Source organism: Pongo pygmaeus, chromosome 1 (assembly GCF_028885625.2).
Source record: "Pongo pygmaeus isolate AG05252 chromosome 1, NHGRI_mPonPyg2-v2.0_pri, whole genome shotgun sequence".
Classification (NCBI taxonomy): Eukaryota; Metazoa; Chordata; class Mammalia; order Primates; family Hominidae; genus Pongo; species Pongo pygmaeus.
Window position 1 is genome coordinate 198,109,582 of NC_072373.2, and position 15,927 is coordinate 198,125,508.

The 15,927-nt window shown below is 44.7% G+C and overlaps 1 protein-coding gene across 7 annotated transcripts in view; it reads left to right on the forward strand.

The window, feature by feature from the left end:
• The window catches only part of ZBTB8OS (zinc finger and BTB domain containing 8 opposite strand), a 31,167-nt gene that overhangs the window by 2,727 nt on the left and 12,513 nt on the right, over positions 1 to 15,927 (forward strand). For 4 of the 7 annotated variants that reach the window (XM_054464479.2, XM_063666356.1, XM_054464510.2 and 1 more), the window contains exons 2-4: positions 14,511 to 14,535; positions 15,238 to 15,359; positions 15,579 to 15,661. In XM_054464479.2, the coding sequence (XP_054320454.1) occupies positions 14,511 to 14,535; positions 15,238 to 15,359; positions 15,579 to 15,661 (230 nt within the window). Of the gene's footprint in view, positions 1 to 14,510; positions 14,602 to 15,237; positions 15,360 to 15,578; positions 15,662 to 15,927 lie in introns of all 7 variants that reach the window. The other 3 variants (XM_063666367.1, XM_054464516.1, XM_063666357.1) reach the window with 2 other exon arrangements.

Below are 15,927 nucleotides of genomic sequence, written 5' to 3' on the forward strand. Positions count from 1 at the left end.
AGTTATTGCCAAATTGCTCTCCATAGGAGTTGTACCAATTTATACTTTCACTAGTATTGTGTGAATGTGCCTCTTTCCTCCCACTTCTACTAATTGTTACCATACTTTTTGATCTTTTCCAATTTGTAAAGTATACTTACTGTATTTTTCTTATTGTAAGTGAAGTTGAACATATTATAGTGTTTTGGAAGCTATTTGTATTTCCCATTCTGGGGTGTGTATGTTAATATTCTCAGCCCTTTTTTCTCTTGGGTTATTTTTTTTTCTCTTGGGTTGTTGGTTTCTCTTACTAGGCAGAAAGTATTTTTATGCAATGCAGTTAATTAACCAGTGGTCCCCAACCTTTTTGGCACCAGGGACTGGTTTCACGGAAGTCAGTTTTTCCACCAACGGGGGTTGTAGGGGAGGATGGTTTCAGGATGATTCAAGCGCATTACATTTATTGTGCATTTTATTTCTATTATTATTACGTTGTAATATATAATGAAATAATTATATAACTCACTGTAATATAGAATCAGTGGGAGCCCTGAGCTTGTTTTCTTGTAACTAGGTGGTCCCATCTGGGGATGACAGATCATCAGGCTTTAGATTCTCAAAAGGAGCACACAGCCTAGATCCCTCCAATGTGCAGTTCACAATAGTGTTCAAGCTCCTATGAGAATCTAATGCTGTGCCTGATCTGAAAGGAGGTGGAGCTCAGGCAGTAATGTTAGCAATGGGGAGCTGTTGTAAATATAGAAGAAGCTTTCTGAGCTCACGTGCTGCTGTGCTGACTGGTTCCTAACAGGCCACCAACTGGTACCGGCCAGGGGGTTGGGGACCCCCTGCATTAACCCTTTCTTTTTTTTTTTTTTTTTTTTGAGACAGAGTCTCGCTTTGTCATCCAGGTTGGAGTGCAGTGGCATGATCTCCAGTCACTGCAACCTCTGCCTCCCAGATTCAAGTAATTCTCTTGCCTCAGCCTCCTGAGTAGCTGGGACTACAGACATGCACCATCACACCTGGCTATTTTTTTTTTTTTTTTTTTTTGAGACAGAGTAGCTGGGATTACAGGCATGCACCACCGTGCCTGGCTAATTTTGTATTTTTAGTAGAGATGGGGTTTCTCCATGTTGGTCAGGGTGGTCTTGAACTTCCAATCTCAGGTGATCCACCGCCTCAGCCTCCCGAAGTGCTGGGATTACACGCCCGGCTTTTTTTTTTTTTTTTGAGACAGTGTCTTGCTCTGTCTCCCAGGCTGGAGTGCAGTTGGCACCATCTCAGCCCACAGCAACCTCCGCCTCCTGGGTTCAAGTGATTCTCTTGCCTCAACCTTCCGTATGGCTGGGATTACAGGTGCCCACCACCACACCCGGCTAATTTTTGTGTTTTTTTTTTAGTAGAGACAGGGTTTCACCATGCTGGCCAGGATGGTCTTGAACTCCTGACCTCAAGTGATCCGCCCACCTGAGCCTCCCAAAGTGCTGGGGTTACAGGCATGAGCCACCACTCCCCGGCCAACCCTTTCTTTTATGGCTTCTAAGATAAGAAGTCATACTCAGGGAATGCCTTGTCCACTGAGATTTTAAAATAATTTTCCTAATTTTTTTCTATACATTTGAAAATAGAACTTTTGGCCGGGTGCGGTGGCTCACGCCTGTAATCCCAGCACTTTGGGAGGCTGAGGCAGGCGGATCACGAGGTCAGGAGATCGAGGCCATCCTGGCTAACATGGTGAAACCCTGTCTCTACTAAAAATACAAAAAAATTAGCCGGGCGAGGTGGCGGGCGCCTGTAGTCCCAGCTATTCGGGAGGCTGAGGCAGGAGAATGGCGTGAACCTGGGAGGTGGAGCTTGCAGTGAGCCGAGATGGCACCACTGCACTCCAGCCTGGGCAACAGAGCGAGACTGTCTCAAAAAAAATAAAATAAAATAAAAAACTTTAATTGAATAACCTGGAATTAGATACCAAGAAAAAAAATCTTTTTTTTTTTTCCTGAGACAGTCTCGTTCTGTCACCCAAGCTGGAGTGGTGCAGTGGCACAATTTTGACTCACTACAACCTCTGCCTCCTGGACTCAAGTGATCCTCCCACCTCAGCCTCTTGAGTAGCTGGGATCACAGGCGTGCACCACCATACCCAGCTAATTTTTCATTTTTATTAGTGATGGAGTTTCACCATGTTGGCCAGGCTGGTCTCGAATTCCTGACCTCAGATGATCTGTCTGCCTTGGCCTGCCAAAGTGCTGGGAGTACAGATGTGAGACACTGCACCCAGCCAAAATCATCTTTTATTGAAGTATGATGTACTTATAGAAGAGTGCCCGTGTCATAAGTGAATTTTCAGAAACTGAGTACACTTGTATAAGTAGTATAATAGCAGTTCTCAAAATGTAATCTCTGTATTCCTGGGGTTCCCTATACCCTTCCAGAGGGTCTGTGATGTCAAAACTATTTTCATAATAATACTGAGGTGTTATTGTTTCCACTGTGTTGGTATTTGTACTGGTGGTACAAAATCAATGGTTGGTAAAACTGGCTCCAGCCTGTAGTCCCAGCTACTCCAAAGGCTGAGGTGGGAGGATCACTTGAACCCAGGAGATTGAGACTGGGCTTGGTCTTTTGGAGCTATAATTGCACCACTGCACTCTATCCTGGGCTACAGAGCAAGCTTGGGCTCTATCTTTTGGACCTATAATTGCCCCCACTGCACTCCATCCTGGGCTACATAGCAAGACCCTGTCTGTGAAAGAAAAAGCAAAAACAAAATCTCTTGGCCCTTTAGCACAAATTGAGACAGCAGCACCAAACTGTATGCTAGAAAGGGTCTCCCTCTGTCTCCCAGGCTGGAGTATAGTGGCACTGTCATGGCTCACTGCAACCTTGAGCTCCTAGGCTCAAGCTGTTCTCCCACCTCGGCCTCCTGAGTAGATGGGACTACTATCTATGCCTGGCTGCCACATCTAGCTAATTATGTTATTTTTTATAGAGATGAGGTCTTGTCATGTTGCCTAGGCTGATCTTGAAATCCTGGCCTTAAGCAATTGTCCTGCCTTGGCCTCCCAAAGTGCTGGGATTACAGGTGTGAGCTACTGCACCTAGCCCTAAGGACATTCTTGAGTGAAAATGACTTTTTTTTTTTTTTTTTTGAGATGAAGTCTCACTCTGTTGACAGGCTGGAGTGCAGTGGCACCATCTCGGCTCACTGCAACCTCCTCCTCCCAGGTGCAAACAATTCTCCTGCCTCAGCCTCCTGAGTAGCCAGGACTGCAGGCACACGCCACCATGCCCAGCTAATTTTTGTATTTTTAGTAGAGACGGGGTTTCACCATGTTGGCCAGGATGGTCTCAATCTCCTGACCTCGTGATCTGCCCACCTTGGCCTCCCAAAGTGGTGGGATTACAGGCATGAGCCACCGTGTCTGGCTGCCTTTTTATTATTATTATTATTTTTAATTTTAAGTGCGTGGTAGTAAATTAAACACCTGGGTGAGGTGGCGCATGCCTATAATCCTAACACTTTGGGAGGCCTAAGCCGGAGGATTTCTTGAACCCAGGATTTCCAGATTAGTCTGGGCAACACAGTGAAACACATCTCTACAAAAAAAAAAAAAAAAAAAAGCTGGGTGTGGTGGCATGTGTGTGTAGTCCTGTAGTCGCACCTACTGGGGAAGCTGAGCCAGAAGGATTGCTTGAGCTCAGGCGTTCAAGGTTGCAGTGGGTTATCGTCATGCCACTATACTCCCGGCCTGGGTGACAGAGTCCCTGACTCCAAAAAAAAAAAAAAAAAAGAAAAAAGAAAAGAACATTCTTAGGGTAGGAGCAGTGGCTCACACCTATAATCCCAACATTTGGGAGGCTGTAATGCCCAACCTGGTTTTTACTAACTCTGTTTTTAGACTCTCCCTTTTCCCTTAATCACCTAGTCTTGTTTCCACCTGAATTGACTCTCCCTTAGCTAAGAGAGCCAGACAGACTCCATCTTGGCTCTTTCACTGGCAGCCCCTTCCTCAAGGACTTAACTTGTGCAAGCTGACTCCCAGCACATCCAAAAATGCAATTAACTGATAAGATACTGTGGCAAGCTATATCTGCAGTTCCCAGGAATTTGTCCGATTGATAACGCCCAAAGCCCCAAATCTATCACCTTGTAATAGTCTTAAAGCCCCTGCACCTGGAACTGTTTACTTTCCTGTAACCATTTGTCCTTTTAACTTTTTGACTACTTTACTTATGTAAAATTGTTTTAACTAGACCCCACCCCCTTCCTAAACCAAGGTATAAAAGTTAATCAGGTGCCTTCCTTGGGGCCGAGAGAATTTTGAGCGTTAGCCGTCTCTCGGTCGCTGGCTAATAAAGGACTCTTAATTCGTCTCAAAGTGTGGCGTTTTTCTAACTCGCTTGGGTACAACAAGGCCAAGGTGGAAGGATCACTTGAAGCTAGGAGTTTGAGCAACCTGTGCAGCCTAGTGAGACTCCCATCTTTTTAATAGAAAAAGAAAAAAAAAAGTAAAAAAATTAGCCGGGGCCAGGCATGGTGGCTCATGTTTGTAATCCCAGCACTTTGGGAGGCTGAGGCAGGCGGATCACGGATCACGAGGTCAGGAGTTCGAGACCAGCCTGGCCAATATAGTGAAACCCCCTCTCTACTAAAAATACAAAAAATTAGCCCAGTGTGGTGGCGCACACCTGTAGTCCTAGCTACTCGGGAGGCTGAGGCAGGAGAATCGCTTGAACCCAGGAGGCAGGGGTTGTGGTGAGCTGAGATCATGCCACTGCACTCCAGCCTGGGCCTCAGTCCCACCTACGTAGAGGCTGAGGCAGGAGGGATCTCTTGAGCCCAGGAGGTCAAGGCTGCAGTAAGCCATGATTGTGCCACTGTACTCCACCTTGATAGACAGTGAAAACCCATCTCTTTAAAGAAAAAAAAAAAAAAACTAAAGGCAAAGTGCAGTGGCTCACATCTGTAATCCCAGTACTTTGGGAGGCCAAGGCGGGTGAATCACCTGAGGTTGGGAGTTCAAGACCAGCCTGACCAACATGGAGAAACCCCCGTCTCTACGAAAAATACAAAAAATTAGCCAGGCGTGGTGGTGCATCCCTGTAATCCCAGTTACTTGGGAGGCTGAGGCAGGAGAATCGCTTGAACCTGGGAGGTAGAGGTTGCAGTGAGCGGAGATCGCGCCATTGTACTCCAGCCTGGGCAACAAGAGCAAAACTCTATATCAAAAAAAAAAAAAAGGCCAGGCACGGTGCCTCACATCTGTAATTCCAGCATTTTGGGAGGCCGAGGCCCGCAGATCACCTGAGGTCAAGGGTTTGAGACCAGCCTGGCCAACATGGTGAAACTCTGTCTCTACTAAAAATACAAAAATTAGCCGTGCGTGGTGGCGCGTGACTGTAATCCCAGCTACTCCGGAGGCTGAGGGCAGGAGAATCCCTTGAATCTGGGAGGCGGAGGTTGCAGTGAACTAAAATTGGACCATTGCACTCCAGCCTGGGCAACAGAGGAGACTCCATCTGAAAAAAAAAAAAAAATTTTTTTTTGGCCAGGCGCCGGTGGCTCACGCCTGTAATCCCAGCACTTTGGGAGGCCGAGGCGGGCAGATCACGAGGTCAAGGGATCGAGACCATCCTGGCCAACGTTGTGAAACTCCGTCTCTACTAAAAATACAAAAATTAGCCAGGTGTGGTGGCACGTGCCTGTAGTCCCAGCTATTCGGGAGGCTGAGGCAGGAGAATCGCTTGAACCTGGGAGGCGGAGATTGCAGTGAGCAGAGATTGTGCCACTGCCCTCCAGCCTGGGCGACAGAGCGAGACTCGGTCTCAAAAAAAAAAAAAAAAGAATATCTCTGATGAATCAATAAGAACTATTGATGTTATTAAATCTTAACTTTTAATATTCTGAATAGGTGCCTTTTTAATTGTTGACAAAATAGTCGAACTCTGTAAAATATCTGAAGAGATGTATTCTGAGCCAAATGTGACCATGGCCCCTGACACAGCCCTCTGGAGATCCTGAGAACATGTGCTCAGTGTGCCCAAGGTGGTCAGGGCACAGCTTGGTTTTATACATTTCAGAGAGGCATGAGACATTAATCAAATAAGTTTAAGAAATACATTGCTTTGGTCCAGAAAGGTGGGACAACTCAAAGCTGGGGGAGGGGGGAGGGGGGAGGGGGAGGGTAGCTTCCATGCTATAAGTGAATTTAAACATTTTCTGATTGATAATGGGTTGAGTTTGTCTAAAGACCTGGGATTGTGGCTCATGCCTGTAATAATCCCAGCACTTTGGGAGGCCAAGGCTGGCCGATCATGAGGTCAGGAGATTGAGAGCATCCTGGCCAACATGGTGAAACTCCGTCTCTGCTAAAATACAAAAAATTAGCCAGGTATGGTGGCGCGCGTCTGTAATCCCAGCTGCTCAGGAGGCTGAGGCAGGGGAATTGCTTGAACTCAGGAGGCAGAAGTTGCAGTGAGCCGAGATCGTGCCATTGTACTCCAGTGTGGCGACAGAGCGAGACTCCATCTCAACAAAAAAAAAAAAAAAAAAAAAAAAAGACCTAGAATTGATAGAAAGGGAATGTTCCGGTTAAGATAAAAGATTGTGGAGAACAAAGTTCTTTTGAAGGCTTATAGTGGCTGCCCTTAGAGACAATAGATGACAAATGTTTCCTATTCAGATGTTAGTTAACATCTTTAGGATTGGGAGGGTCTGGAAGAAAAAGATCTAGCTATGTTAATAGAGATTGTTTATAGATGCAAATTCTCCCCCACAAAGAACAGCTTTGCTGGGCCATTTCTTTTTTTTTCTTTTTTTTTGAGACAGAGTCTCACTCTGTCACCCAGGCTGGAATGCAGTGGCACCATCTTGGCTCACGGCAACCTCTGTCTCCTGGGTTCAAGCAATTCTCCTACCTCAGCCTCCCGAGTAACTGGGATTACAGGTGCCCGCCACTATGCCCAGCTAATTTTTGCATTTTTAGTAGAGACGGGGTTTCACCATGTTGGCCAGGCTGGTCTTGAACTCCTGATCTCAGGTGATTTGCCTGCCTTGGCCTCCCAAAGTGCTGGGATTACAGGTATGAACCACCGCGCCCGGCCCTGGCCATTTCAAAATATGGCAAAGAAACATGTTTTGGGGTAAAATATTTTGATTTTCTTCCTTGTGTTGTATCTTGTAATTTTATGCCAGACTCAGGTTAGAAAGTAAGTCACGATATATAGGGTTAAATAAAACCCTTCTGATGAGAATTTATGATTTGTAGGGCATGACTCCCCAAACCCCTTAGATAGGAATTTGGGCAAGATAAAAAAAAAAAATTCGAGTTTAGTTGTCATAATATTCTGTGTAACAAAATTGGAAGTATGTATAAAGTTGTTTTTTTTTCGTTTTTTTTTTTGTTTTGAGACACAGTCTTGCTCTGTCGCCTAGGCTGGAGTGCTGGAGTGCAGTGGCCATGATCTCGGCTCACTGCAACCTCCGCCTCCCGGGTTCACGCCGTTCTCCCGCCTCAGCCTTCCGAGTAGCTGGGACTACAGGCACCTGCCACCATGCCCGGCTAATTTTTTTTATTTATTTTTATTTTTTAGTAGAGACGGGGTTTCACCGTGTTAGCCAGGATGGTGTCGATCTCCTGACCTCGTGATCCACCCGCTTCGGCCTCCCAAAGTGCTGGGATTACAGGCATGAGCCACCGTGCCCGGCCTGTATAAAGTATTTTTGTGACATGTTAAGTGTTAATTACTCGTGGAAAAGAACTATAATTGGCCGGGCGCGGTGGCTAATGCCTGTAATCCCAGCACTTTGGGAGGCCGAGGCGGGTGGATCACCTGAGATTGGGAGTTGGAGACCAGCCTGACCAACATGGAGAAACCCCATCTCTACTAAAAATACAAAATTAGCCCGGCGTGGAGGCGCATCCCTGTAATCCCAGCTACTCAGGAGGCTGAGGCAGGAGACTTGCTTGAACCCAGGAGGCAGAGGTTTTGGTGAGCTGAGATTGCACCATTGCACTCCAGCCTTGGCAACAAGAGCAAAATCTGTCTCAAAAAAACAAAACAAAACAAAAAAAACTTGTGTAATTGAGTTGTGAGCTGAACTAGGTCTGTTTTTCATGGAACACTTTTTCTTGAAAGAATGAAAGACATGCTGTTGTTATTCAGACTTCAGTATTTGGCTTGCTCTATCGCCCAGGCTGGAGAGCAGTGGCACGATCTTGGCTTACTGCAACCTCTGCCTTCTAGGTTCAAGGGATTCTTCTGCCTCGGCCTCCCGATTAGCTGGGATTACAGGTCCCACCACCATGTCCAGCTAATTTTTTTTTTTTTTTTTTGTATTTTTAGTAGAGACAGGGTTGTCCAGGCTGGTCTTGAACTCCTGACCTCAGGTGATCGGCCCACCTCAGCCTCCCAAAGTTTTGGGATTACAGGTGTGGGCCACCACACCCTTCAAAGTGAACAGTGATCTGTCACATCAAGGAAAATAGCTGACAATATTTGTCGGTAATTATAAAATTCAAGTCCAGTTAGAATTTTCAGGCCTGATGAGCTTAATCCCAGCACTTTGGGAGGCCAAGGGGGACAGATGGCTTGAGCCCATAAGTTCGAGACCAGCCTGGGCAACGTGGCAAAACCCTGTCTCTTACAAAACATTAACCAGGTGTGATGGTGCATGTCTGTAGTCCTTACTACTTGGGAGACTTGAGGCGGAAGTATCATTTGGACCTTGGAGGTCCAAGCTGCAGTGAGCTGTCATTGTGCCACTGCACTTCAGCCTGGATGACGAAGTGAGACTCTATCTCAAAAAAGAAAACAAAAAGATACGTTCTAAGTGCATAATAGATCAATGGATTTTAATTTTACAGTATGGTAAGTTCATTGTGATGGTTACGGAATCCACCTTGCAACTAATGTTGAAAAAACTACCATGTTTTGGCCGGCGCGGTGGCTCATGCCTGTAATCCTAGCACTTTGGGAGGCCTAGAGGGGTGGATTGCCTGAGGTCAGGAGTTCGAGACCAGTCTGGCCAACATGGTGAAACCCCGTCTCTACTAAAAATACAAAAAAATAATTAGCCAGGCGTGGTGGCGTGCGCCTGTAATCCCAGCTAGTCAGGAGGCTGAGGCAGGGGAATTGCTTGAACCAGGGAGGTGGAGGTTGCAGTGAGCTGAGATTGCACCCCTGCACTCCAGCCTGGGCGACAGAGCAAGACTGTCTCAAAAAAAAAAATACCATGTTTTGAGTTTTGGTATAACATAAAAAAAGACTATCCATAATTTTTTTAAAAGGCTAGTTAAGTAAAGCAGTGGGAGTGGAGAAGGAACAAAGAAATCTATAACTGGTTATGATGAATTAATTGTAAACATCACTGCACTTAGACCAGCCTATCCACAATTATTTGAAAAAGCTATTAAAATGCTCCTGTATTTTCCTTCTGCGTATTTGTGAGGTTGGATTTTATTTATGCACTCCAACTAAATGACTATATTGCCAGACATTTAAAATATTTGAAAAAATGCAAAACAGTGCCAGTCTTCACTAAATTTTTTTTTATTAATAACTTTTATTTTTTTTTAGAGATGGGGCCTTACTCTGTTGCCCACACTGGAATGCAGCTCACTGCACTCTTAGCTTACTGCAGCCCAAGCTCCTAGGGTCAGGCAGTCCTCCCCATCTCAGTCTCCCAAGTAGCTGGGACTACAGGCATGCACTACCACACCTGGTTTTTTAAAAACTTTTTAAGAAATGGAGTCACACTATGTTGTCCAGGCTAGTCTTGAACTCCTGACCTCAAGCTGTCCTCCTGTCTCAGCCTCTTCAGTTGCTGGGGTTATAGGAATGAGCCACCATGACCAGTTAAATCTTTTAACAATATAGTTACTTTTTCATAAAAATATGTAAGGCCAGGATGGTGGTAAGCACTTGAGCCCAGGAGTACTAGGATATATTGTACTATGGTCGTACCTGTGACTAGCCACTGCACTCCAGCCTGGGCAACATAGGGAAACTCCATCTTTTTTTTTTTTTTTTTTTTGGGGGGGGTGGTGTCTTGCTCTGTTGCCCAGGCTGGAGTGCAATGGCATGATCTCGGCTCACTGCAACCTCTACCTCCCAGGTTCAAGCAACTCTTCTGCCTCAGCCTCTCGAGTAGCTGGAACTACAGGCACATGCTACCACACCGGGCTAATTTTTGTATTTTTAGTAGAGACGGAGTTTCACCATGTTGGCCAAGCTGGTCTCGAATTCCTGACCTCAAGCGATCCACCTACCTCAGCCTCCCAAAGTATTGGGATTACAGGCGTAAACCAGTGCGCCTGGCCAGGAAACTCCATCTTTAAGATAAATAAATAAAAGCAAAAAGATAAAAATACTCAATTTATGTTCAATAAAATGGAATTATTATTATTATTATTATTTTTTTTTTGGATGGAGTCTCACAGGCTGGAGTGCAGTAGTGTGATCTCAACTCACTGCAACCTTTGCCACCTGGGTTCAAGCAATTTTCATGCTTCAGCCTCCCAAGTAGCTGGGATTACAGGGTTGTGCCACTATCCCCAGCTAATTTTTTCTATTTTCAGTAGAGGCAGGGTTTCACCATGTTGGCCAGGCTGTTCTCGAACTCCTAATTTCAAGTGAATTACCCACCTTGGCCTCCCAAACTGCTGAGATTACAGTCGTGAGCCACCACACCCAGCCTATTGTTATTTTTAAATGAATTAATATGTATTTAAAAATCTTTTCACTTAAAATTTGCAGTGTGGTCATTGACAGATATAACCCATATTAACAAAAGTTCTTTGGGGTCTTCAGTAATTTTTAAGAGAATAAAGAATTCTGGGCTGGTCGCAGTGGCTCACGCCTGTAATCCCAGCTTTTAGGAGGCTGAGGTGGGCGGATTACAAGGTCAAGAGATGGAGACCATCCTGGCCAACATGGTGAAACCCCGTCTCTACTAAAAATACAAAAATTAGCTGGGCATGGTGGCGCATGCCTGTAATCCCAGCTACTTAGGAGGCTAAGGCAGGAGAATCACTTGAACCTGGGAGGTGGAAGTTGCAGAGAGGCTCTGTCTCAAAAAAAAAAAAAAAAAAAAAAAGAATTCTGGAGACTCCAAAATTTGAGAACCACTGCCCTATAGCAGTGTGTCACTGTCTTTTAAATTGATTTTTTTTTAATTGAAATATAATTTAGTCTGAGCGTGGTGGCTCAGGCCTGTAATCCCAGCACTTTGGGAAGCCAAAGTGGGTGGTTCACTTGAGATTAGACGTTCGAGACCTGCCTGGCCAACATGGCGCAAAACCCCATCTATACTTAAAAAATACAAAAAATTAGCCAGGCATGGTGGTGGACTCCTGTAATCCCAGGTACTCAGGAGGTTGAGGCGGGAGAATCACTTGAACTCGGGAGGCAGAGGTTGCAGTGAGCCAAGATCACTCCACTGCACTCCAGCCTGGGCTACAGAGTGACACTCTGTCTCAAAAAAAAATTATATATTTTACCTGAGTAAGGTGCTCAGACCTTATGGTGTAAAGTCCAGTGAGTTTTTATAAACAGATACATGCATCTCTGTAACCAACACTCCATCCAATCTATAGAACGTGTCCATCACCAGAGAAAGTTCCCTTTTGCTCTTTTCCAGTCAATCCTCCACTTCCTTGTCTTGAGAAAAACACTTATGTTTTCTACCACCATAGCTTAATTTTGCCCATTTTAGTTTTCATATAGATGGAACCACACAGTTTAGATTCGTTTTTTTTTTGAGGCAGTCTTGCTCTGTCATCCACACTGAAGTGCGGTGGTAACAATCTTGGCTCACTGCAACCTCCGCCTCCCGGGTTCAAGCAGTTCTCCTGCCTCAGCTTCCAGAGTAGCTGGGACTACAGGCGGGTGCCACCACGCCCAGCTCATTTTTTTTTTTGTATTATTAGTAAAGACGGGGTTTCACCATATTGTCCAGGCTGGTCTCGAGCCCCTGACCTCGTGATCCACCCACCTCGGCCTCCCCAAGTGTTGGGATTACAGGCGTGAGCCACCGCGCCTGGCCAGATTCTTTTATGTCTGGCTTCTTCACTCGTGTGTCAAAGGTAAATACAGCTGGACGTTACTCAGAGCGGTGAAAACAGGTTTTATTTAATAACTACTGAGGGAAAAGAGCTGAGCTCCATTCTGATTTGTGTGGGGATGACTGGGCATTTTAAAGGGAGAGGAGTGAGGGGGGCTTAGTAGAGTCAGAGAAGTGAAAAAGTACAAAGAGTTGATCAATGTGAGCTGTGTCTGATAGCTGACAGTATGGAAATTAGGATTCTTTCCTCCCACAGAGGCTGGAAGACAGACAAAGGCCCCATCCTTCCCGTTGATTACATTTCAAAGGAATGGCTCTTGGGTTTTAGAGAAAGATACTTCTAAGTAGTAAGAGATAGATATTCACATTCGTAAGCTCTTTTTAGTACCTGCTCTAAGAAACGAAATTTAGGGGCCTACATAAGGTGTTTGCTAGAACAAACATATTCTCCTGGCCATGATGCTCTTTCTCAGGCAGGCATTTCTACGACGGACAGAGGGTTAGGGTCATCCTAGGGACCTGACCCTCTCCTTCCCCCCGCCTTTTTTTTTTTTCGTTTTTTGAGTTTTGCTCTTGTTGCCCAGGCTGGAATGCAGTGGCGCGATCTTGGCTCACTGCAACTTCTGCTTCCCGGGTTCAAGCGATTCTCCTGCCTCAGCCTCCTGAGTAGATGGGTTTACAGGTGCGCGCCACCACACCCAGCTAAGTTTTTGTATTTTTAGTAGAAACAAGCTTTCATCATGTTGGCCAGGATGGTCTCTATCTCCTGACCTTGTGATCCACCCGCCTCGGCCTCCCGAAGTGCTGGGATTACAGGCGTGAGCAACTGCGCCCAGCCTCAAGTTTTTTCTTATAAGTGTAACCGCCCAATGGGTTAACTTTGCCTGCTGCCCACACAAAGCCGATTCATCCAGATGGGAGAATTGCAGTGGAGAAAGAGTAATTTACGCAGAGCTGGTTGTGCTTGAGACCGGAGTTTTATTACTCAAATCAGTCTCCCTGAGCATTTGGGGATCAGAGTTTTTAAAGACAATTTGGCTGGTAGGGGCTTGGGAAGTGGATACTACTGACTGGTCAGGTTGGAGATGGAATCACAGGGGATTGAAGTGAGTTTTTCTTGCTGTCTTCTCTTCCTGGATGGGATGGCAAAACTGGTTGAGCCAGATAACAAGTCTGGGTGGTGTCGGCTGAGTGCAGGGTCTGCAAAATATCTCAAGTACTGATCTTAGGTTTTACAATAGTGATATCATCCGCGAGAGCAATTTGGGGAGGTTTAGACTCTTAGAGCTAGAGGCTACATGACCCTTAAACTCTAATTTCTAATCTTGTAGCTAATTTGTTAGTCCCAGAAAGGCAGACTGGTTGGTCCCCAAGCAAGAAGGGGGTCTTTTCGGGAAGGAGCTGTTATTAATCTTGTTTCAGAGTCTAACCATGAACTGAATTCCTTCCCAAAGTTAGTTGGGCCCACCAGAAATGAACAAGGACAATTTACAAATTAGAAGTAAGATGGAGTCAGTTAGGTCCGATTTCTTTCACTGTCATAATTTCCTCAGTTATAATTTTGCAAAGGCAGTTCCAAGTGAAGGAATCATATTCATGATCTCCAAGAATTCCTTCCAGCCCTAATATTCTATGATCATAAGTGGGAAGAACTGATGAAAGTCATGTTGTGGGCCAGGCGCAGTGGCTCACGCCTGTGATCCCAGCACTTTGGGAGGCCTAGGTGGGCGGATCACCTGAGGTCAAGAGTCTAAGAGCAGCCTGGCCAACATGGTGAAACCCCATCTCTACTAAAAATACAAAAATTAGCCGGGTGTGGTGGCGCGCACCTGTAATCCCAGCTACTCAGGAGGCTGAGGCAGGAGAATCACTTGAACCCTGGAGCAGAGGCTGCAGTGAGCCAAGATCGCGCCACTGCACTCCAGCCTGGGTGACAGAGTGAAACTCCATCTAAAAAAAAAAAAAAAAGGGGTCATGATATGGATGAAGAATGTTGAGAGATCCAACCAATGGGAGTGTGCTATAGTACCATTTGTTACTTTCTGGTTTTCTTGTGGGAATATCAGGAAAAAGCTCATATATTGTGGAGTTTATTTTCTGAATTGATTTTATCTAGGATTAGGTTCACTGTAAAAGAAAAGGTGAGACAGAAACCTGGAATTTTATTTTTTTCATTTATTTATTTTTTTGAGATGGAGTCTTGCTTGTTGCCCAGGCTGGAGTGCAGTGGCGCGATCTCAGCTCTGTCCCAAAAAAAAAAAAAAAAAAAAAAAAAAGTTTCTAACAAAGCAAAGCAATTAGCTTTGTTGAGGGAATAGATAGCAAAAGGTGTGGATGGACTGGCCCACATTTTCTTGCTCTTTAAAGATGATATTCCTAATAATAACGGACTAGAGTTATTTTGTGTGTGTGATTTGAGAGTCAAGTTTAGTGTCTTATAAGTGTTTTTCCCTCTCTCCCTCAGATTTGGATCATACAGCAGATGTCCAGTGAGTATAGCGGGAGTTCATTCCTTTGAAACCACGTCAATAGGAAGACTGAATGTTTCAATCTTGGTATCCCTATCTTTAATTTTTCTCCTCTCATTTTGGTTCCTTCACAATATGAAAATGATGGTTTAAAAGCACTCAGTTTTGCAGGGCTCAGTGGCTCAGTGAGCCGAGATTGCACCACTGCACTCCAGCCTGGGTGAAAGAGAGAGACCCCATCTCAAAAAATAAAAAATAAAAATAAAAATAAGGCCGGGTGCGGTGGCTCAACACCTGTAATCCCAGCACTTTGGGAGGCTGAGGCGGACGGATCATGAGGTCAGGAGTTCGAGACCAGCCTGACCAACATGGTAAAACCCCGTCTCTATTAAAAATACAAAAATTAGCCGGGCCTGGTGGTGCATGCCTGTAATCCCAGCTACCTGTGAGGCTGAGGCAGGAGAATTGCTTGAACCCAAGAGGTGGAGGTTGCAGTGACCCGAGATTGCACTACTGCACTCCAGCTTGGGCAACACAGTGAGACTCAGTCTAAAAAACATAAATAAATAATAAAAATAAAAGCACCCAGTTGCAGTGCCATTAAATTGATTGAGGCCTTAAAATTTGTATTTATCATACTGAATTTATTTTGACTTTGCTTGCTATCAAGTTTTCTTTCTCGCAGTGGATTGTATTACACAGATCATGAATATACTTCTTTAGGTTACACGCATGGGGAGATACTCTGGAGGAAGCATTCGAGCAATGTGCAATGGCCATGTTTGGTTACATGACAGATACTGGGACAGTGGAGCCCCTCCAAACAGTAGAAGTAGAAACCCAAGGTAAATGATTTATTCACAAGGAAGAAATTGTTATACGGTACTGTATAGAATTGTGCAGTATTCTACATAATCTGAGTATATTTTCACAAAAAGAACCAGAAAATTAAGGATGAGTCTTTTCTTTCTCTTTAAACTGACCTAAGACATTTATTGAACTTTTAAATTCAAGTATGTTTTTAGAGACCAGAATTATTAAATATACTATTTGATCTTGTGTAGGAGATGACTTACAGTCTCTTCTGTTTCACTTTTTGGATGAATGGCTTTATAAGTTCAGTGCTGATGAATTCTTCATACCCCGGGTAAGCAAAGGTTTTTCTTTTTTACTGAGCAAATGGATTCTTAGTTCATATTTTAAAATAGAACAGATGATTTAAAATAGGACATGTGAAACAAAACCAATCCATGCAAATAAGACGATACTGATTTGCAGAGATTATAATGACCACGGGCACTTCCTGGTTAACCTGCATTTGCCTATGTGTGAACATTTCGTATTTAGATCTCATGTATTTGTCACTAATCAGGATTGTGTGATAAAAATGTACCTACAGTTTTCATCCACATT